Below are 23204 nucleotides of genomic sequence, written 5' to 3' on the forward strand. Positions count from 1 at the left end.
AGGATTGTGAGGTCGACTCCCTCTGTGAACCTTTTTTTTCATTCTGAATTTTTATGTTACTTACACTGCAAATAAACTGAAATAATGCTCATAATACCGTACTTATCAATGTTTTCATAAAAGGTATGATAAGGGATGTCAAAGGAAAATTTGGGTTTGCGGATAAATGTACAAGGAAGGATCGTACTTACGGTGTATTTGAGGCATTTGGTAACTTTCTAAGATGAGATTGTAGTTAGTGTGTACAGGGTTTATTATTCTGTTAGTTTCATTGTGACCTTCGAAGAGCCCTCAGCAGATGCAAGTGAACAATCTGTTCCCAGCGCAGGTAAAATCGAACCATATGCCTTGCCCGATCCGCACCAAAATTTCTACTTTCTTTTTTTTTTCAAAAAACTTAACTATCTGGAGCTCCCGCTTCTATCACTTTCTTTTCCGGGCGAGCCATGTAGTACCATAAATTTGGACAAAATCAATGATGAGCAGGTGCGGTACCATTGTAAGTGTAAATGAAAAATGGCGCAGCATATTTTCCTCTCTCATGGATACTGAAATCAGATTTATAAGGAACAAACAGATCTCGATATATACCGGTATGTTGAAAGGAACACTCAAACAAATTAAAATACGCTGAGGGCCTGAAATGTTGGTGAAACTGATTGAGAGTCCAATTTTCTGTGTTAGCTGCTTTATTGTAGTAACTCATAGATTGGTACAACCTGTTTCATACCAAGCGGGTACACCCACAGGTGTATTTCTGCATAAATTTTTTTATACAAAAAGTTGTAAAAGTCGTACTTCTTACTTAGAAATTTCAGAATTCTTAACACTAAAAAGACTAAAATCATAGTATGCGAAATAAAAACAAAAGACACGAGCCGCTATCATTAAATTATTTACAAGGTCTAATGCCCCGTTTATCTAAACGGATTAATGCGTATTCCAAGTTGCAGTGTGGAGTATGAATTGGTGCAACCACAAAGCTAGTCAAACTTAACGGAGCCAATTGTTGTTGCTGTGGTCTTCAGTCCGAGGACTGGTCTCATGCAGCTCTCCCTTTTGGCCTATCCTATGCAAGCCTGTTCATCTCCAACTAACTACTGCAACCTACATCCCTTTGAAGCTGCTTATTGTATTCATCTCTTGGTCTCCCTCTACGATTTTTACTCCACAAATTTCCCTCCAGTACTATATTGGTGATCGCTTAATGTCTCAGAATGTGTCCTACTAATCGATCCCCTCTTCTGGTCAGGTTTTACCACAAATTTCTCTTCTCCCCAATTCTATTCAGTACGTCCTCATTAGTTCAGTTATCTACCCAGCTAATCTTCAGCATTCTTCTGTAGCACCACATTTACAGAGCTTCTATTCCCTTCTTGTCTAAACTATTAGTCGTCCACGTTTTACTTCCATACAGGGCTACGTTCCATATATATATATACATTCAGAACGGACTTCCTGACACTTAAATGTATACTCGACGGTAACAAATTTCTCTTCTTCAGATACGCTTTCCTTGCCACTGCCCGTCTGCATTTTATATCCTCCCTACTTCGACCATCATCAGTTATTTTGCTTCCCAAATAGCAAAAGTCATCCACTACTTGAAGTGACTCATTTCCTAATCTAATTCCCTCATCATCACTTGATTTAATTCGACTAAATTCCATTATCTTCGTTTTGTTTTTTTATGTTCATCTTATATTCTCCTTTCAAGATATATCATTATTTTAGCTCTGGACACCCTACTTATAGGACTGTTTGTAATAGTTGAAAACAATGAAGAAAATACTTTTATAACAAAAATGAATTATTACAGTGAAGTACCACGTTCTTCTTATTGTAATCCGTGTTCTGTTTCGAGTTCATAGCTCTAATTTGTGAGCATAGCCGATTGTATTGGGTTTTCTACAGATACTCTATCCGAATGACGGATAGATCAGAAGAAAGATGAAAATAAACACCTTTCATATATGTACGAAGTAGGTTCTCTCTGAATCTGTCACATTATGAAAAACTTGCTTGGAGCCAAAACATAGCACCGATCTGTTAAGGGAAGAACATGGGAGGAAATAAAAAGAAAATGCGTACATGTTGCTTATGGAATACGCTATCTCTCATTTTACTCTTAAGTAATGTAACTAATCAATTAAATTATTCCTTGCACGTATCTTAATACACTTCTCTGAGATACGAAATTCTTCCGATACAGGTAGAAACAGGTCTGCAGAAGGCATTGTGCACATGATTTCCCTTGCGAGGACTGCCAGTCACAGGAGACCGCTTCACACTGTGTACATGCACCATAACATCATCTTAAATGCAGTAATCAGCTTTGGAGCAACTGTATGGGCACATCGATTTCTACTGAACAGCTAAAATTCCACATCGAGCGCAACGGAGTGTGTTCCAAAGGCTCTCCCGAGCTTTAAGGAAAATACCAGATGAAGCGCCTTTCTATGACGAGTGGACATACCTACAAGACACATAGCTACATCTAACTGGTTAAACTATCTATGTAACCATAGATTCCAGGAACGCATATAAAAGCAACCTAAAATTCCGTAGCACATTTATCAGTATAATTTCGTGAGTACAACAAGATCATATCAGGAAATAGTGAGCAAGGATAATATATTTTAAAAAATATTAAACGTAATATTCTGTCAATGTAATCGTTCCACGTAATTACGTCATGTTCTTGAAATGACGTTTCGACATGTTAACAACCGAGAAAGGGCGGTGCATTGACCATGTCAGAAAAGATAATAAATTCTCTATCCCAACTTTGATATACGTATTTTTTCTTGAAATCATTTCGACGTTGAAATCGTGGTGTTTTCAGACCGATTCACAGGGTTTACTGAAACTAAAAGCGCTGCATGTGATGAGCTAGACCCATCCATACTGTGTGACCTTTACGCTATCAAAGAGTAATCGCAGAAAGCAATTTCAGTTGCAATCTACTATATGCCGTTTTACAATTGCAAAATGATCGACAGTACACAGATGCATTCATCTTCTTTTTCAAAAGCTATTTGAAGACCATTGCACAAGGGTGTTTCCAAATTTAGGCTGACGGACATTGCAACAATACTTTTTATTCTTTAAAGAGCAACATTATAATCGTATACGGGTATTCGCTTATAAAAACTGACAATTTGCATACATGGTAATCAACTCGACTGTGAAATGCTAGATAACGTTGGTATTTATAACGTGAACACTAATGTTAGTGAAGTGTTTACCTCATGCCTGTTAGTAATGAGCAAGAAGCGAAAGATTTAGATAGTCGCATTAAGGTTTAGAGTAGGCCTCTCTTCCGACCACAGTTACCAACTGAAAGCTTTCTCGCCCAGGCGGTACAGTGATTAAAGCACCCATATCTTATTTGGTAGAAGTGATAAAATTCCGAAATTGCCGTTGTAGTTTAAATTTCCCTATGCCGATTAAGATTAGTGAATACAAGTCACTGTCCACATTCTCCCATTCTGCTACAACTGAACAACATATCTGGCTGTAGTGAACTCGTTACCAACAACAGGTTTCTTCCAAATTATCTACATCCACATCTACATACATACACCGCTAGCCACCAAGTGGTGTGTGGTGGAGGGCACAATTCGCGCCAAAGTCATATTCCCCCCCCCCCCCGCCCCCACTGGTCCACTCGCCTATCGCGCGAGGGAAAGACGACTATCTGAACTCCTCAGTACGAGCTCTAATTTCCCCTACATTTGAGTGATGATCATTGCGCGATATGAAAGCTGGAGGTAATAATATATGCTCCACATCCTTGGTGAAGATCGGATTTCGGAATTTAGCGCGCCGTCTATCTGCAAGTGCGTCCCACTTCAAACTTTCTATGATATTTGTAACGCTCTCGCCATGGCTAAATGTACCAGTCACGAATCTTGCTTCTCAATCTATTGAAACCGATCCAACTGGTAAGGGTGTCATACAGACGAACAATACTCTAATATTGGACGAGCTAACGTATTGTAAGCAATTTCCTTTGTTGAAGGACTGCATCGCTTCAGGAGTCTACCAATAAACCGCAATCTAGGGTTTGCCTTACCCGTTGCTTGTGTAATCTGATCATTCCATCTGAGAACATTTCGAATAGTCACACCCAGATACTTGACGGATGTTACCGCTTCCAAATACTGGGCATTTATTTTGTACTCGTACATTAATGGGGATTTTCGCCTTGTTATACGCAGTAGGTTACACTTACTAATATTGAGAGATAACTGCCAGTCATTACACCACGCAATTATTTTCAGCAAATCCTCATTCATTTGTTCATAACTTCCGTGTGATACTACTTTCCTGTAGACTACAGCATGATCGACAAACAGTCTAATGCCGCTGTCAATACCATCAACTAGATAGTTGCAGGGGACCTATTACGCTGCCCTGGGGCACACCTGAAGTTAGACTTGTTTCTGTTGAAGTCGCTCCGTTCAGGACGACATACTGCTCCCTGTCTGTTAGAAAACTTTGTATCCAACCGCATATGTCATCGGATAGACCGTAATCGTGCACTTTTTGGAGCAAACGACAGTGCAGAACTGAGTCGAATGCCTTTAGAAAGTCGAGAAATAGGCATCAACCTGGGAGTCGGTATCTAGAGCCTGTTGTATGTCATGCACAAAGAGGACTAGCTGTGTCTTGCGTGACCGTTGTTTCCTAAAACCATACTGGTTTCTGCAGATGAGCTTCTCAGAGTCTAGAAAGGTCATTATGTCTGAAGACAAAATATGTTCCATGATTCTACAACAAATCGATGTCAGTGAAATTGGGCGGTAATTATGTGCATCCGATTTTCTACCATTTTTATAGATGGCTGTGACCTGGACCTTCTTCTAGTCCCGCGGAACTTTCCGCTGTTCCAGTGATCTCTGATAGATGATGGATAAGAAAGGTGCTATATTTGTAGCATAGTCAACAAAAACTCTTACGGGGATACTGTCTAGGCCAGATGCCTTTCTGGCGTCTAAGGATCTTAACTGTTTTGCAATCCCAGATACACTAAACACTATGTCAGCCATCCTTGCGTTTGTTCGATAATTGAAAGGGAGAATGGTGCTGCAGTCCTCTACCGTAAACGATTTTTTCAAAGCTAGGTTTAGAATTTTGGCCTTCTGTTTATCATCATCAGCTATATTACCCACACTGTCAGCAAGACAAGTTATTGAAATATTTGTAGCGTTCATAGATTTTACGTACGACCAAAATTTTTTGTGGTAATTTTTACAATCTGCAGATAAAATATTGCTTCCAAATTCGTTAAAAGAATCTCTCATTGTCCTTCTGACAGCTGCTTTCATTTCGCATAATTTCTGTTTGTCAACTGGGCAGTGAGTACGTTTAAAACGACTGTGCAAAATCCTCTGCTTTTTCAGAAATTTCCTAATATGTTTGTTGTACCAAGGTGGATCCTTTCCCTCCCCTATATTTTTGCTAGGCACATATTTCTCTAGCACATGGTGGACAATACACTTAAATTCCGACCAAAGATGCTCAATATCTATGTGTCCCGCGGTGAATGCTTGGAGCTGACTATGAAGATATTCATTAATTACACTTTTATTTGCTCTCCCAAACAAGAAAACTCTACGGCGTTTCTTTGCTTTTTTTTTTTTTGCAACTTCCACTGACATAGAAGCCAAACCGACATTATGGCCGCTAATACCTTCTTCTAGATTAACTTCCTCAAAATGACCAGGTCTGTTTGTCGCCAAGATATCTAATATCTTCCCATCTCGAGTTGGTTTTCTAACCAGTTGCTCAAGGTTGTATGTTGAGAGCGCTCCTAGAATAACATCACACGAATCTTTGCTTCTGCCCCCTGTGATAAACCTGTGATTTTCCCAGTCAATGGATGCCAGATTAAAGTCTCCACCTATAACTAGTGGATAATATGGATATGTTTTTCCTATGTACTCAAGACTTTTCCTGAAACGTTCGCGCCGTTTGCTGCTGATGCTCGTGGTCTATAAAAACATACTAATACAATGGTCAGTCCTTGTCTGATTCCCAGCTTTATCCTGACTATTTCACAGTCCGACCGAGTATCGATCTCAACTGCCTTCAAACAGCTTTTAACTGCAATAACACACCACCTCCCAGAGTATCAGTCCTATCCTTCCTAAACATGGTCCAATCTGAGTTCAAAATTTCATTGCTTTTTATGTCTGGTTTCAACCAGCTTTCGGTACCTAATACGATATTGGCATTATTACTGTTTATTTCGGAGAGTAACTTGGGGGATCTTTCTACAGACACTTCGACAATTTACTAACATGAGATTAAGCATATTTAAATCCTCTGGAATTACCTGTTTAGGCGAACTAACAATTTTTACAGTTGGCACACCGACATCAGTGACATGAACTGGTAATTTTTCAGGCCAACGGTTTGTTTACTGTGGGGAGGAAACTAATCTAAAAGAACCCCATGTGCACGCCACAAGTACTGTGCTACCCATGTGGCTGCTTCCTGTGTGTAATGCACCCCTGATCTATCGAGAGGCGTCCTATAACCTTCCACCCCACAACGTAGGTCGAGGAATCTACAATCATTTTCGTCACAAAGTCGACGTAGCCTCTGGTTTAGATTCTCCACTCGACTCCAAGCCAGAGGACCCCGGTCCACCCTGGGTAAGATGCTGCATATCGTCAGCTTGACTTCCACTCGTCGAGAGATGGAGGCCGCCTTCGCCAATTTAGCCAGCCGTCGAAAGGAGCCAAGGATTTCCTCGGAACCCCGATGACAGGCATCGTTGGTGCCGACATGTGCAACAATCTGCAGGTGGCTACACCCTGCACGCTCGATAGCCGCCGGAAGAGCCTCTTCCAAATGCCGAACAAGACCCCCCGGCAAGCACACTGAGTCAACGTTTGACTTCTTCTTCGCCCTAGCCGCTATGTTCCTGAGGGGCTCCATGAGCCGCCTAAGTTTGGAGCTCCCAATAACTAACAAACGCCTACCCTCACGTGCCTGTCCAGACCTCGCTGGCGGAGCGGTCGCTATCCTGGCGGAAGGAACGTTCTGATTCGGCTCTGCCTCCCTCCTCCCACCCCCCACTCCCAGCATCAGATAGCACACCGAATCTATTAGCAAAGTGCATGGGATTTGGCAGGAGCCTGCGTCCCCCATGCAGCCTTCGCCTTGAGGCTCGAGACCTCGACACAGTCCGCCACCCACACTGAGGTGAGAGTGGGCCGGCCGGCTCAGTCGCATCTGAGGTCGGCTCAGTGACAGAGAGCTGTGACCCCCCCCCCCCCCCTGCACATCTAGTACAGCAGCGGCTGCCCCAGGCACCCCATCCCCACCGCGCCTCAAGGTGGCAATCTGGAGCTTGTTGACTGTGGCCAACAAAGCTTCCACCTGCGTTTGGACTGTGGCCAACTCCTCCTGCATCCGCACACAACAGACACAGTCCCTATACATCTAGCTAATAACTGATTTACTATAAAAAAAACTTAAGGAAACCTACTGCCACTCAAGGTTAACAGCTACAGTCTAATTGGCAGAAAGGACACTCAATAATGAAAATAAAAATTTATGGTAGAAGCTAGATCTAATGCTTATTTTCCTGCTAGGGGCTATTTAGTGAATACTAAAGAATAAGACAGTGATCTACAGTAAACTGCTAAGGGCTATGTAGTGAATATTACTAACGAATTTAACAGTGACCTACGGTTAGCTGCACCTAGTGATTATCCCTCGTATTTGTAATTTAAACAAGCGTCTACGTACACGCGAAAGTGACCTAATAAAACTATAAAAACTGCTACTTTAAATGTACCGAGTCTAAATGACACTAATAAACGTAAATACTGAGTATTGTACACTGACAGATGCACGTACGAAACCTTCAGCTAACAACAAGAATTCAGAATATAAAACACAAGTACGAACTTTATAGGAACCGATGGGCTTATAGTACACGATCACTAAAGCCCACAACAAGCTAAGGAAATCAAGCAGACGGCGAGGTGAGTTTTAGCTTTCTGCTAACTAAACCGTATGTAAGAAGGGCTCAGAAGTTGTACTGTAACACTGATTTATTCAGATATTGTAGTGTAGTACTATTTTACCACGTAGTTTACGTTTGCTTAACTGTTAATGGTCGCAGGTTGCGCTAGTCAAATGTATACAAGTGAGGTTAGAATTCACTGTCAGTATCACTATTCCTAATAAAACATATAAAAACTGCTACCTTCAATGTAACGAGTCTAAATGACACTAATAAACGTGAATAGTGAGTATTATACACTAACTTAAACTGATTAACCCTCGTATTTTTAATGTAAACAAACGTTTACGTACACGCGAAAAATAGCCTCGTAAAACGTATAAAAATTGCTACCTTGAATGTATCAATTCAAAATGACACGAATAATCGCAAATATTCAGTATTGTGCACTGAATTAATTGATAATCCCACGTATTTAACGTCAGTTAAGAATGTAAACAAACGTTTGCGTACACGCGGAACTGTCCTAAACAGAAACTTCGCTTATCTTATTCAGACGCAAATAAAAACTGATACCTTCAATCTATCACGTTTATCTGATATTAACGTATGTAAATACTATAGAATACACAGCAAAAACGATTAATTATTAACTTATTGTAACACAGCAAGCGAAAAGCGCTCGTATCCGGTGTCAGGGTTGCCAATACATTAATGATATATACAAGACTTAGCCGGGAAAGAAAGTCAGGAACTGGGAGCTCCAGATGGCCAAGCGCTTAGAAAACAAAAAAAGGATATTTCAAGCGTGTCGGGTGAGCCATGTGACACAGTGATTGTACCTGTCAGGCAGCAGATAGGGCTGCCGAAAGAGTATATAGAACAGTAACTCGAGGGTCGTTGGCTCGAACCCGTACGAGGACCTTTTGTTTTAATTTAAATTTTAATTTTTACTTACTTATATAGTAAATAAACTGAAATAACAACCAGTATATTTTTTATTAATAGTTTCATAAAATGAATGGTAACGAAAAGCAAAGAAAAACTTGAGATTGCAAATAAATTTCCAGGAATGGATTCTAAGGCGTACACGAGAACTTCGTTCATAAAGTTAGATACTTTCATCGGTTTATAGTTCATGATTTACACGTAGTGGGGTCATATTCATCATAAAAACGGGACAAGCAGTAATTGTCTCAGCATCTTGCACACATTACAACCGCAGCATTTTTACAGTTACATGGTTGCCGCAATAATAACATCAGATCCCGTCAAATCACCCACGTTAAACGCTGTCGGGCTTGGTTAGAGCTTGGAGCGTCCGGATCTGCCGATGATGATGATGTTTGGTTTGTGGGGCGCTCAACTGCTCGGTCATCAGCGCCCGTACGAAGTCCAAATTTTCACACAATCGAATCGAGCCACTGTCACGAATGATGATGATTATGATCAAATGATGACAACACAAACACCCAGTCCCCGGGCAGAGAAAACCCCAAACTGACCGGGAATCGAATCCGGGACCCATTCATCCAGAGGCAACAACGCTAGCCACTGGACCACGAGCTGCGGACCGTTCTGCCGAGTTCTGTTTGCAAAGTTCTGTTGGCAAGCGGAGTGCACTCAGCCCTTCTACATCTACACCTACATCCATACTCAGCAAGCCATCTGACGGCGTGTGGCGGATGGTACCTTGAGTACCTCTATCGGTTGTCTCTTCTATGCCAGTCTTGTTCGTCGAAAGAAAGATTGTCGGTATGCCTCTGCGTGGGCTCTAATCTCTCTGATTTTATCCACATGGTCTCTTCGCGAGATATACGTAGGAGGGAGCAACATACTGCTTGACTCCTCGGTCAAGGTATGTTCTCGAAACTTCAACAAAAGTCCGTAGCGAGCTACTAAGCGTCTGTCTTGGAGAGTCTTCCACTGGTTCAAATGGTTCAAATTGCTCTGAGCAGGATGGGACTTAACATCTGAGGTCATCAGTCCCCTAGAACGTAGAACTACTTAAACCTAACTAACCTAAGGATATCACCCACATCCGGTTCTAGACTGAAGCGCCTAGAACCGCTCGGCCACAATGGCCGGCTTCATCCACTGGACCGAGCGAGGTGGCGCAGTGGTTAGCGCACTGGACTTGCATTCGGGAGGACGACGGTTCTATCCCGTCTCCGGCCATCCTGATTTAGGTTTTCCGTGATTTCCCTAAATCGCTTCAGGCAAATGCCGGGATGGTTCCTTTGAAAGGGCACGGCCGATTTCCTTCCCCATCCTTCCCTCACCTGAGCTTGCGCTCCGTCTCTAATGACCTCGTTGTCGACGGGACGTTAAACACTAATCTCCTCCTCCTCCTTCCACTGGAGTTTATCTATCATCTCCGTAACGCTTTCGCGATTACTAAATGATCCTGTAACGAAACGCGCTGCTTTTTGTTGGATCTTCTCTGTCTCTTCTACCAACACTATCTGGTACGGATCCCACGCCGGTGAGCAGTATTCAAGCAGTGGGCGAACAAGTGTACTGTAACCTACTTCCTTTGTTTTCGGATTGTATTTCCTTAGGATTCTTCCTATGATTCTCTGTCTGGCATATACTTTGCCGACGATTTATTTTATATGGTCATTCCATTTTAAATCACTCCTAATGCCTACTCCCAGATAATTTGTGGAATTAACTGCTTCTAGTTGGTAACCAGCTATATTGTAGCTAAATGATAAAGGATCTTTCTTTCTGTGTATTCGCAGCACATTACACTTTTCTACATTGAGATTAAATTGCTATTCCCTGCACCATGCGTCAATTCATTGCAGATCCTCCTGCATTTCAGTGCAATTTTCCACTGTTTTAACCTCTCTATATAGTACAGCATCATCCGCAAAAAGCCTCAGTGAACTTTCGATGTTATCCACAAGGTCATTTATATATATTGTGAACAGAACGGTCCTCCGACACTCCCCTGCGGCGCATCTGAAATCACTCTTAGTTCTGAAGACTTCTCTCCATTGAGAATGACATGCTGAGTTCTGTTATCTAAGAACTCTTCAATCCAATCACACAATCGGTCTGTGAGTCCATATGCTCTTACTTTGTTCATTAAATGACTGTGGGGAACTGTATCAAACGCCTTGCGGAAGTCAAGAAACACGGCATCTACCTGGGAACCCGTGTCTATGGCCCTCTGAGTCTCGTGGACGAATAGCGCGAGCTGGGTTTCACACGATCGTCTTTCTCGAAACCCTTGCTGATTCCTACAGAGTAGATTTCTAGACTCTAGAAAAGTCATTATACTCGAACGTAATACTTGTTCCAAAATTCTACAACTGATCGACGTTAGAGATATAGGTCCATAGTTCTGCAAATCTGTTCGACGTCCCTTCTTGAAAACGGGGATGATCTGTGCCCTTTTCCAATCTTTTGGAACGCCACGCCTTTCTAGAGACCTACTGAACACCGCTGCAAGAAGGGGGGCAAGTTCCTTCGCGTACTCTGTGTAAAATCGAACTGGTATTCCATCAGGTCCAGTGGCCTTTTCTCTTTTGAGCGATTTTAATTGTTTATCTGTCCTTCTGTCTTCTATTCCGATATCTACCATTTTGCCATCTGTGCAATAATCTAGAGAAGGAACTATAGTGCAGTCATCCTCTGTGAAACAGCTTTGGAAAAAGACATTTACTACTTCGGCCTTTAGGCTGTCATCCTCTGTTTCAGTACCATTTTGGTCACAGAGTGTATGGACATTTTGTTTTGATCCACCTACCGCTTTGGCATAATACCAAAATTTCTTAGGACTTTCTGCCAAGTCAGTACATAGAACTTTACTTTCGAATTCGTTGAACACCTCTCGCATAACCCTCCTCTAAATTACTAAAAGCACACGGCAGCTGGGGATGTATGGACTATTGATATCTTGTACAGCAAAGAGCCAGAAAAGTAGATTTGTAACGTCTTAACTAATAACGGACTAATAAGAAGACCGCGTATTGCTACTCCTCTAACAGGTAGCTCCTCAATTGGCCTCACAACGAAAGTTAATGAAGTGGGAGCCCACAATGGCCAAGCACTACGTCTACTATAAACATGGACGAAATCGGTGATGACGACTAGACGCAGTCTTCTTATTAATCCGTTATTAGTTAAGACGTTACAAATCTACTTTTCTGGCTCTTTGCTGTACAAGATCTCAACAGTCCATACATCCCCAGCTGCCGTGTGCTTTTAGTAATATAGAGTGCCGCTAGAATAACAAATATTCAATCAGATGGAGAAAATATTTCAAAGTAGTGGAAAGACTGGCAGCTTGTTGTATATGCTAACGAATGCAAAATTCTGCAGTTCATAAAATGCAAAATGTGTCAACTGGTAACAGTCGGAATTAGTTAACTCATACAAACACCTAGGTGAAATAATTTGTCGAAATATGTAATTGAATGATAATATGGTCTCAATCGTAGGTATAGATAGTTGGTAGATTTAATTTCATTGACAGGATACTTAGAAAATGCAGAGAATCTATAAAATATACATGCAAGCTACCGCACAGTTGTGTGAGACCCATACCAAAGGATTAAGGGAGCATACAGAACTATGAGGTGGTTACAATTAATCTTCAACTACTTGAGCAAGTGTAGACAGAAAAATGTTTGATACATGTATTTTATTTGTTTATTTATTTATTTATTGCAAAATTAAAGACGTGTTATCAGATGTTTTAAAACAAGTCGTAAATCTTACAGTTTTCCATTTGTCATCTTTTTTGTAGTTTTCTCTTTTTTAGTTTTATTTTTATCTACAACATTTGACAGAGAATAATACTTTTTTTAAAATAACAATAATTTAAGATGAACTATAAACAGAATTTTGCCTTTTTAAGGAGAATGTAGATGGATGATAGGAGAGGAGAGTTTTTTAGTGCAATCACTGACTGTGACTGGTGGTGAATACTTTGGAATGGTTTCTTCGAGCTGTTGGCTCCGAGTCACATAAACAAAAGCAAAACAAAAAAATTTGGTTGGTAGTAGACAGATACTATTGTTTTTCTTAAGCATTAACATTAGGTGTTCATCCATGTAAATCATTAGCTGGTTTCTTAGCTAGATTACTGTTACATGCCGTCTTCCTTCTCCCGTTCATCTTCAGTGTCACTGTTTTCACTGTCACTGTGAGAGTCGCTGTACACCCTCTGGAGACTTTTTTGTTCCGTTGCATATAGGCATGTCTGTTATATCGTGTCAGCAGGTACTCTTAAATGTGTTGTTTTTGAAATACTGTTTGTCTGTGCATTTAGTTGTGTCCATTGTTCTTCGTCTCTTAGTGCTGGGTATATATGTATGTCTGTTTCTGTGTAATCTAACTGTAGCGTATGTCTGTTGTACGCGTATTGATCACAGAAGAAGACAATTTGGAACTTCCTACCCCACATGTGCATGTAGGTGTCTGTCTCAGACGAACTCGGTTTAAGTGCGTGGCATAAGGTCCTTGTCCAGTTAAATGAACCATACCGCGGCTGGAAACAATGTGTTTCATTCTCAAGCACTCCTTTATGGCATGGAGAAAGCTGTGCAGTCTCTGTCCCTTATCACTTACATCACACTGATCTTATCATGTAAGCCGGCCGGGGTGGCCGAGCGGTTCTAGGCGCTACAGTCAGGAACCGCGCTACCGCTACGCTCGCAGGTTCGAATCCTGCCTCGGGCATGGATGTGTGTGATGTCCTTAGGTTAGTTAGGTTTAAGTATTTCTAAGTTCTAGGGGACTGATGACCTCAGAAGTTAAGTCCCATAGTGCTCAGAGCCATTTTTTTCTTATCATGTATCCAAACGCCAACTTTTAAGGTGACACATCGTCTGCGTCAGTACACCAGTAACTGTGTGTATCTTCTCTAGTCTCCCCAAATTTAACCAGTACCTTGCATGACTATGAATATGACTACGAAGTCTTTCGCGACGGAGTCCTTGCATAAATAGTTCTCGGTTTACTTGCCGCGTCAGATTTGGATAAAATTCCGAGGTTTCGATGACTACCTCCGTCAACTTCCTCAGGGGTAAAACAGTTTTACCCCTGACGAAGATGTCAATCCTGAGGGCCCGGGTTCGATTCCCGGCTGGGTCGGAGATTTTCTCCGCTCAGGAACTGGGTGTTGTGTTCTCCTCATCATCATCATTTCATCCCCATCGACGCGCAAGTCACCGAAGTTGCGTCAAATCGAAAGACTTGCACCCGGCGAACGGTCTACCCGACGGGAGGCCCTAGTCACACGACATTTAGCTGGACATATAGCTGGAGAGTCCATGGTCCATCGTTCGAAAAGTGCTGCGAACAATGGTTATGATCGCTATACTGCGATTCCAGGCTGTCGCGGATTCCGATGGTCGTCATATTGAGAAACGTCTGTAATCTGGAACGCAAATATGGGACGCAATTGTCGTAAGTTACCATCTCATGTGAAAATAAAATGTGTTTCTTTCAATGGTTAACTTGTCATTTCTCTTCCGCATGTCCTTAAAAATGTTTCCACGAAGTTTCATTATATTACATTTACTCTCAGTACTGAAAGCTTAATTATAACCAACCTGTGTACAAAGAAAGGCATACAAATGGTCACGTTTATGTTTGACTAATGAGAGAGCATCTACTAGATGCTGTAGAAGCCTAGTGGCCGCCTGAAGATGGACATAACCTGCTGTCTGAAGTCCACTCAGAAAGTTTCAAGAAGCAGTGAAGAACCCATCAATACAGTTTAGCTGCCTATGTATCGCTCCTGCTGTAGTCGCAACAACCGTATTAGACAACTACAGCTCACACAGACGTACCGAAGCAGTCTTTCTTTCCCACACTGCATACGCATGTGAAGTGTAAAGAAACTCATTATGTCCTGCAAAGAAGCATCCACTCCCACGAAAATTAAAGTGCAATGCAGAATGCGGATTTTGATTTTGGTATAAATATCTTTCCCTCCAAGCATCATCACAGTGTCTTACAAATGAAGAGTAGAACTTAGATAGATTACCAGTACTTCAGGCATGAACTAGAAGAGAGAGATACTCCGAGTAAGCAGAAAAGGGCAACACAAGCGTCAGTTCGCAGAAATGACTCACCAGTAATTGAACATGGTGGTGTATTTGAAGTCTTTGGAGAAGCCGAAGGCAGCCAGGCCATCAAAGTAGGCGCCAGGGATCTCCATGAGTCTGCAGGGCAGGCGGTCTGCGAGCGCACCCTGCACCCGCTTAGTAGCCAGCAAGGCAAAGCCGCGCTGCCGGCACGCCCTCCGAAAGCCCTCCATGTACTCCAGCGGGTGGTCGTTCACCATGTGGGTCTGACGCAGGGCGCGCAGCGTTGGATCGTGCGTTGTCTACGAAGTAGTAAGCTACAGTTACACTTCTCGCCATTGAAACAGTAACACCATGAAGGCGGAGTACAGTATATGCAGGAAGTGTACTACATACATACATACAGGATGGGGCAAATAAAAAGGCGGGCCAGAAGAGAGCATACGATTGGACGTGAGTGCATGGATACACCTGGCAGCATTAATGGAGAAGGAAAAGGCCTACAGTTACATCCAACAGGATGGTGCAACTGTGCATACAGCCGGCCCAACCCTGCAGCACATTTACACAATCTTCACGCTTAACAGAGTTGTTACCAGAGCTCGGTTTGGTCGCGACCGTGGCTGGCCACCTGATCTGTCTGGGTGTGATTACACCTGCGGAGAGCCCTCTAAATCATGGTGTATAGCAACAATCCTCGTAGCCTTCAAGATCTGCAGCAGGACTTTTGGAAAGAGATTTCAGCAGCTCCCGCAGTTAACTTCTATCCGCCTTCAGCAACTTGCTGATAAGGGCCCAAGAATGCCAGTAGATGAGTAGTGTCACTTTCAACATTCTCTATAGTCAGGTTAATACTGTATTTCCTTTACTTTGCTGTGTTTCTTTGCACCATGGAACTCTGTTCTCCGGGCCAGTTTTATTTGCTCCATCCCAGAGAGAGACAGAAAGAGAGAGAGAGAGAGAGAGAGAGAGAGAGAGAGCGATTGAACTTGAGTAATCATGATTTCTTCTTCTTTCTTCGTTCTTCCCAAATTCTCTTCATACATTCACTGTGTTATCTTTTGCTTTGCTCCGCCCATCTTTTCCCGTTCTGTTCTCCGTATGTTCTTGTTTAAGTGTGTGTTTCTTTATGATGTTTCTAAACTGTTCTCTATTGTTTATGTTGTCTTGTGTGATCACCAGTTCTTTAATGTCTTCTTCTGCTTCAGTGATCCACTTCGTCTTGTGTTTTGCTCTTGTTTACTATCTCAAAGATTTGTCTTGTGAGCCTGCTTTTACTCATCCTGCTGATATGTCCATAACATTTCATCCTTCTCTTTCTAATGGTGTCTGTTATTGTTTCTATGTCTTTGTAAATCTCTTTAGTTGGCCTCTTCATCCAAATTCCTTCCCGAAACACTGGTCCATATATTTTCCTCAGAATTTTTCTTTCCTGCTTTTCAGTCTCTCTGATCTTCGTATGACCATGAATCACTGTAGTTTCTGTAGCATAAAGTGCTTCTGGTAGGATTACTGTGTTGTAATGCATTAGTTTCGCATTAAAAAAAAAACAGATTTCTTATTATAGTGATTCCAAGTGAGCTTATATGCTTTTTGTAATCTGGAGATTCTATCTTTATTGGCTATTGAGTTTAGACCTAATGGTTGGATTGTCTCTCCCAGATATCTGAAGTGGGCAATTTATATATATATATATATATATATATATATATATATACGTCATGGAACAAAAGATAAAATTTACGAAAATTTGAACAATAGATGGCGCTATAAGCCTCAGAATATGCACTCCAGCAGACGCACGGCAGACGGCTGTTCCTCAATATGCGTTCGAGACGCCCAACAGAATTGTCTCCCTGAAGAATTTCACGCTGCTAGTAAAGCTCTTTTACAAGAACGGTGACTGTGCACTAGGAGACCTGCAGATGTTCCGGGCATTCAAGGGTATGAAAAAAGGCATTGGTCTGAAGTCCACCAAAGATCTGGAGAAAAGAAGACGTGACCACAGCATTGCGGGAGAGTTCGAGTGGTTGTGTGGAAACATTCACTGCACGAGGAATTGCCCAACCGCTGAACACGCAAGCGATCACGTTGCATGAAATCCTATGAAACATGTCTGCATCGCTGTCCATACAATATCACTCATGTCCAGGAATTGCTTCCCGCTGAACTGTCTGCAAGGCAAACGTTCGCTCTGAAATATCTTGTTCGCATGGAAGCGGACAATGAACGGCCATGGAGCATTCTGTGCACAGTTGAAGCCCATTTCCATTTCCAAGAACATGTCAGAACTATAGAATATGGGCAACGGAAAATCCGCACGCATATAAACTGCTACTATTAAATTCTAGGCCGATGCAGTAAGAAAGGCTTACGCTACTAAGCTAAAGCCTATTTTCCTGTACGACATACGTAGATGCAGCGTCCTCTATGATTTTTGTATATGGAATTACGTCGTATGGTAGCTTCTTGCGCATGAGATGGGGCTTAGCAATACTATTTCAAATGTGTATACGATTCCTAGGTTTTTGTGCAAACAACAACAGTTTCGTCAAGCAGTTCTCTATTATCTTTTCTACAGCATTTGTTTGAAATTCGCTGTACGAAAGGAACATATTTAACTCGTCCTCATTAGTGTAAATGTTTGCATGCAAGAAGTATTAAAGCAGAAATGACCTGCTGCTAGACAACACATTTGCTGCTAGTTCTGCAGTGCAGACAAGTAGCAGTCGGAAAGCTTCATACAACGACGTAGTTTGGCATGGGGGTGTTTCCAAAGCAATAGCCGATTTCGGCAGACTTTCTTCTCAGTATCAGAATATTTCTCGGTTTCTTTTGCGACGATTTCCAGCCTCAAAATTAACAAGCATTATATCACTGTACTCGTATTTTCAGGCGCTTTCGGATTCCGTAAAAAAGCATCTTATTCTATTTTTAAAAATCAAACTTGCTTCAGTATCTCGATCGATGCAGGAGTTAAAATTCTTTATTACATACCTAACTAGGTGCCATTATCGTACTGTCATTTGCCGAGAACCTCATTTCGATATCTAAAACACTTCATGAAAGGAAAGTGGTAAATTCTTATCTTGGTGCCCGCTGATATTAATTTTAAACTCACCGCCTCCCTGAAGAAATAGATCCGTTTCCGTCCCATTGCTATACTTTTCCTGCTGTCCATTTCTATAGTGTTGTCACTGCTAAACCAAGATCCCAAATATTTTAAATGGTGAACTCTGTTGAACCTCATGCCGTATATCTCAATAAATTCCTCTAATCTTGTCTTTTTCTTAATTGCATGAGCATAGTTTTGTCTTCGTTCACATTTAGCCCAGCATCCTGTACGTTGTCTTCCTTTTTCTAGTACATTTCTTTCGACTCTTGGTATCATTCACTTAGCAGTATTACATCATCTACATATGCAGGACAATAAGGAACTACGATCCATGCATTGAAAGAAATTTACCAGAAAGTGGACAACTACGCTCAGAATGTGTGGTGTATTAAGAAGAAATGGAGGTCATGCAATTAGAAAGAAGACAAGAGCAAAATATTATTTGATATTTTATTGTAAAAATACAGCAACCAGCCACTTTTTAATGCGTTTTATTTATGCCAATATGCATTTCGGGTTTGTAGTAAAGTAAAGTAAAGTGAACAACTGATAGTGCGTAACTTTAAACTCGCGAAATTGAAGTAAATGATTGCAATCGGTGCTTTTGCACAGGCTTGCTGCAGCATCCAAACTGCTGTCGAGATTGTACTTCTGTAGTTACTGAAGATCCATGTAATTTGCCAGCTGAAGATGGGTGCAAACCCGAAATGCATATTGGCATAAATAAAACGCATTAAAAAGTGGCTGGTTGCTGTATTTTTACAATAAAATATCATTATCCACAGCCACGGAGCTCAACAGTCCAAATATAATGGACAAATTGTTAAAATATTATTTATTTACTACATTTCATCCACTTACCTCTAATTTATAAACAGACTGTATTCATCCTTATCCAAATTATTTTATCAACAAGAACTTTTCCCTAATACATCGGCAACTAATGATGCGATATGCATTATCTCTAACACGACATTACATCTCATCACCATAATTATCTCTACTATTCATGAAGACTCCAGCTACTACCATATGTAACTATGTCTACGATTAATATTGCTGTTAAGTAAGTGTTTAAGGCGACCAAAGAGCTGAGGTCATCAGTCACCTGATCGCGCCTGTAGGACAGAAACAGTGTACCCAGACTATTCTCGCATAGAGTAAATTCTGTGTGCGAGTGCGAGAAAATATTCTACGTATTTTGCATAGTGTGTACCAGTGGAGGAACATGGGAATGAGCGCGGTAGTGTCCTACTGAGACATGGGAACCGCCTAAAAACCAAATGAATGTTTGCTGGCATTCGGATCCCTCGTTATTAATACGCCGGGCAAATAAAATTCGGTGCCTGGGCAGTTTTTCGTTATGGAAACGGCTGCGTTAATACGCGCGGCAATATGGATGAGTCGCTGGTGTTGCCCTGCTACTTGTTTCTCTTTTATCTTTCACTCGTATAGACTATAGCGAAGTGAAGCAGGTTATAGTGAATACTGTCACTTTTTTTGTGTCTGGTTACGCGAATGATTACCATTTCAGCGAAGCCACGCAAAGGTGGTAGGTGTAACGCCGTCTACACGCTGTGTATAAGAGAAATACATTGAAACGCCAAAGAGACTGGTATAGGCATGCGTATTCAAAAACAGAGATATGCAAACAGGCAGAATACGGCGCTGCGGTCGACAATGCCTACATAAGATAAGTGGCTGACGCAATTGTTACATCGGTTTCTGCTGCTGCCATGGCAGGTTGTCAAGATTTAAGAAAGTTTGAACGTGGTGTTATAGTCGGTGGACGAGCTATGGGACACAGCATCTCCGAGGTAGCGATGAAGTGAGGATTTTCCAGTACGACCATTCCACAACAAGTGACCGTGAATGTCAAGAATCCGGTAAAACGTCAAATCTCTGACATCACTGCGGCCGGAGAAAGATCCGGCAAGGACGGGACCAACAACGTCTGAAGAAAATCGTTCAACGTGACAGAAGCGCCATTCATCGAAACGTCATCGATATGGGCTTTCGAAGCAGAAGGCCCACTCTAATACCCCCAGCCTGGGCCCGTCAACACTGACTTTAGAATGTTGGTGACTCGAAACATGTTGGCTGGTCGGACGAGTCTCGTTTCAAATTGTATCGATTGGATGTACGTGTACCGGTATGGAGACAACCTCGTGAATCCACGAACCCTGTATGTCAGCAGAGGACTGTTGAACATGGTAGAGGCTCAGTGGCCGGCCGGTGTGGCCGTGCATTTCTAGGCGCTTCAGTTTGGAACCCGTGACCGCTACGGTCGCAGGTTCGAATCCTGCCTCGGGTATGAATGTGTGTGATGTCCTTACGTTAGTTAGGTTTAAGTAGTTCTAAGTTCTAGGGGACTGATGACCACCGATGTTAAGTCCCATAGTGCTCAGAGCCATTTGCATCATTTTTTAGAGGCTCTGTAATGGTGTGGGATGTGTGTAGTTGAAGTGATATGGGACCCCTGATACATCTAGATACGATACTGACAAGTTACACGTACGTAAGCATCCTGCCTGATCACCTGCATTAGTTCATGTCCAATGTGCATTCCGACGGACTTGTACAGTTCCAGCAGGACAATGCAACACCTCACATATCCAGACTTGCTACAGAGTGGCTCCAGGGACAATCTTCTGAGTTTAAACACTTCCGCTGGCCACCAAACTCCCCACACATGAGCACTATTGAACATATTGGGATGCCCTGCAACATGCTGTTCAGAAGAGACCTGCACCTCCTCGTACTCTCACGTATTTATGGACAGCCCTGAAGGATTCATGGTGTCACTTGCCTCCAGCACTACTTCGGACATTAGTCGAGTCCATGCCACGTCGTGCTGCGGCACTTCTAGGGGCTCGCGAGGCCCTACACGATGTTAGGCAGGTTTACCTGTTTCTTTGGCTCTTCGGTGTAACACTTTTATGTCCCTCGTTTCCTGGAAGGTCATTTTAGGCTTCGTGTAGAATGGTGAAATGTCTACCAGCTGACGTTTTCTTCCAACAGCGGTAGGACCGTGATGTATTGAGACTACGGCTTACCGTGGCGCGTTATTGCTGCTCGCTTTCGTCTGTATCCAAAGGCTGTCTTGCGAACATGGAATCAGTGTGTTCAGGAGGACGCTACTCAATCGGCCCCGTGACTGTATCTCTCTAGACACGAACTGTATTCGTAGTTGCGAATATGAACCACATCCAGCTGTATAACGGAATGACGACGTGCAAATCTGTGCTCGAATCCGTATTTCCCGCTATAAGCGAGCGGTCGTCTTAACCCCTTTGGCTATCCAAGCACGGCTGCAGGTCAGACCCAAACTTCCGTAACTCGTCGTCATTGTGTCATACCTGTACTCGTACATCCAACTGATGTTACTCCAGTACATGGGTGACATTTTATTTTTAATTCGCAGGCTTGGTGTAGTATCCAACTAGAGACAGGCGTATTGCTCGCTAGAGCCTGTTTGCATCAAGGCAAGTATCCACATAGATAGTAAAACGACGTACGTAGCACCAATCATTGTCCGTACAGTGGCCATCATATTTCCTGCTTCCCCTGACGCGCCAGGACAGAGTGCCGGCCGTTGTGCGCCCATAAGTAACACTGTTACAGGAGTAGCTCCACGTCATCTTTTCAGACGAATACTGGTTGTCCGTACAGAATCACAGTGTACTGGGATTGTGCATAAGTTCTTAGAGTTTCTTCATAAGTTTAACAAACTAAACAGATACACATAATAGAGTTTTTAGTCGTCAGTAATATATGCTCTTCTACACTATTTACAACAGTCTGTCAAGCTGGGGTAACTTCTCGATTCTCCGACTGTAGAAAAAAAATGTGACTTTGGGAGGAGGAACTTGTCGAGCCACGTTCGGAGCACGTTTTCATACGGAAAAGAAGGGCGTTGGGTAGACAGCGGAAAAGGTGTATATCTGTTGGCTCAAGATGAGGTGAATAAGGTGGGTGTGGAATGACCTCCCAATCCAACTCCACTATAGTGTGTCTTGTACATCTAATAGAATATCGGTGGGCGTTATCATAGAGAAGCATCAATTCACGCAGTCTTCCTGGACGTTGTTCTTCGACCGTGTCTGCAAGACGTCTCAGCTGTTGATAATAAATCTCACAAGTTATGGCTACACACTTGGGAAGCATTTCATAGTACACCACACCTCGCTGTTCCACCTCACGCATAGCATTATCTTTTGTGGCTACGGATCCCTCGTTATTAATATGCCGGGCAAATAGAATTCGGTGCCGGTGGAGTTTTTCGTTATGGAAACGGCTGCGTTAATACGCGCGGCAATATGGGTGAGTCGCTGGTGTTGCCCTGCTACTTGTTCCTTTTTTATCTTTCACTCGTATAGACTATAGCGAAGTGAAGCAGGTTATAGTGAAGTGTCTGGTTACGCGAAGCCACGCACAAGGTGGTAGGTGTAACGCCGTCTACACGCTGTGTATAAGAGAAATACATTGAAACGCCAAAGAGACTGGTATAAGCATGCGTATTCAAATACAGAGATATGCAAACAGGCAGAATACGGCTCTGCGGTCGACAATGCCTACATAAGACAAGTGGCTGACGCAGTTGTTACATCGGTTTCTGCTGCTGCAATGGCAGGTTGTCAAGATTTAAGAACTATTGTTTGGGCTGTACTATTGCTTCCTTATCCTTAAGTTAGCATAAAGACACCATGTCTCGTCACCAGTAACGATACAGGTTAGGAATGGTCGGTGTTGTTGACGAGGCAGTTGATGACGAGCAAGAAGAGATGCACATATGGCCGCCCGCTGATTTGCATGATTTTGACTTGGAGCATGTTGTACCCATACACCCGATTTTTCAACCTTCTCCATCGGATGCAAAGGTCACACAATGGTGGGATGGTCACATCTACCAGTTCTCGAATACAATGAAGCGGATCATTGTAGATTAATGCGTTTAAATGGTATTGATGTAACCCCGAAGGTCTTCCTGAACGTGGAGAGTCGCTAATGTCAAAACTATCCTCCCAGAAATGAGAAAATCTTTTTCTTACCGTGA

The 23204-nt window shown here is 42.4% G+C and overlaps 1 protein-coding gene across 1 annotated transcript in view; it reads right to left on the reverse strand.

Moving 5' to 3' along the window:
- LOC126095452 (probable glutamate receptor) overlaps nucleotides 1-23204 on the reverse strand; it is a 182720-nt gene that overhangs the window by 17207 nt on the left and 142309 nt on the right. Inside the window, exon 7 of the mRNA XM_049910245.1 lies at nucleotides 15082-15335. Coding sequence (XP_049766202.1) covers nucleotides 15082-15335 — 254 coding nt within the window. The remainder of the gene's footprint in view (nucleotides 1-15081; nucleotides 15336-23204) is intronic.

Source organism: Schistocerca cancellata, chromosome 8 (assembly GCF_023864275.1).
Source record: "Schistocerca cancellata isolate TAMUIC-IGC-003103 chromosome 8, iqSchCanc2.1, whole genome shotgun sequence".
Lineage (NCBI taxonomy): Eukaryota > Metazoa > Arthropoda > Insecta > Orthoptera > Acrididae > Schistocerca > Schistocerca cancellata.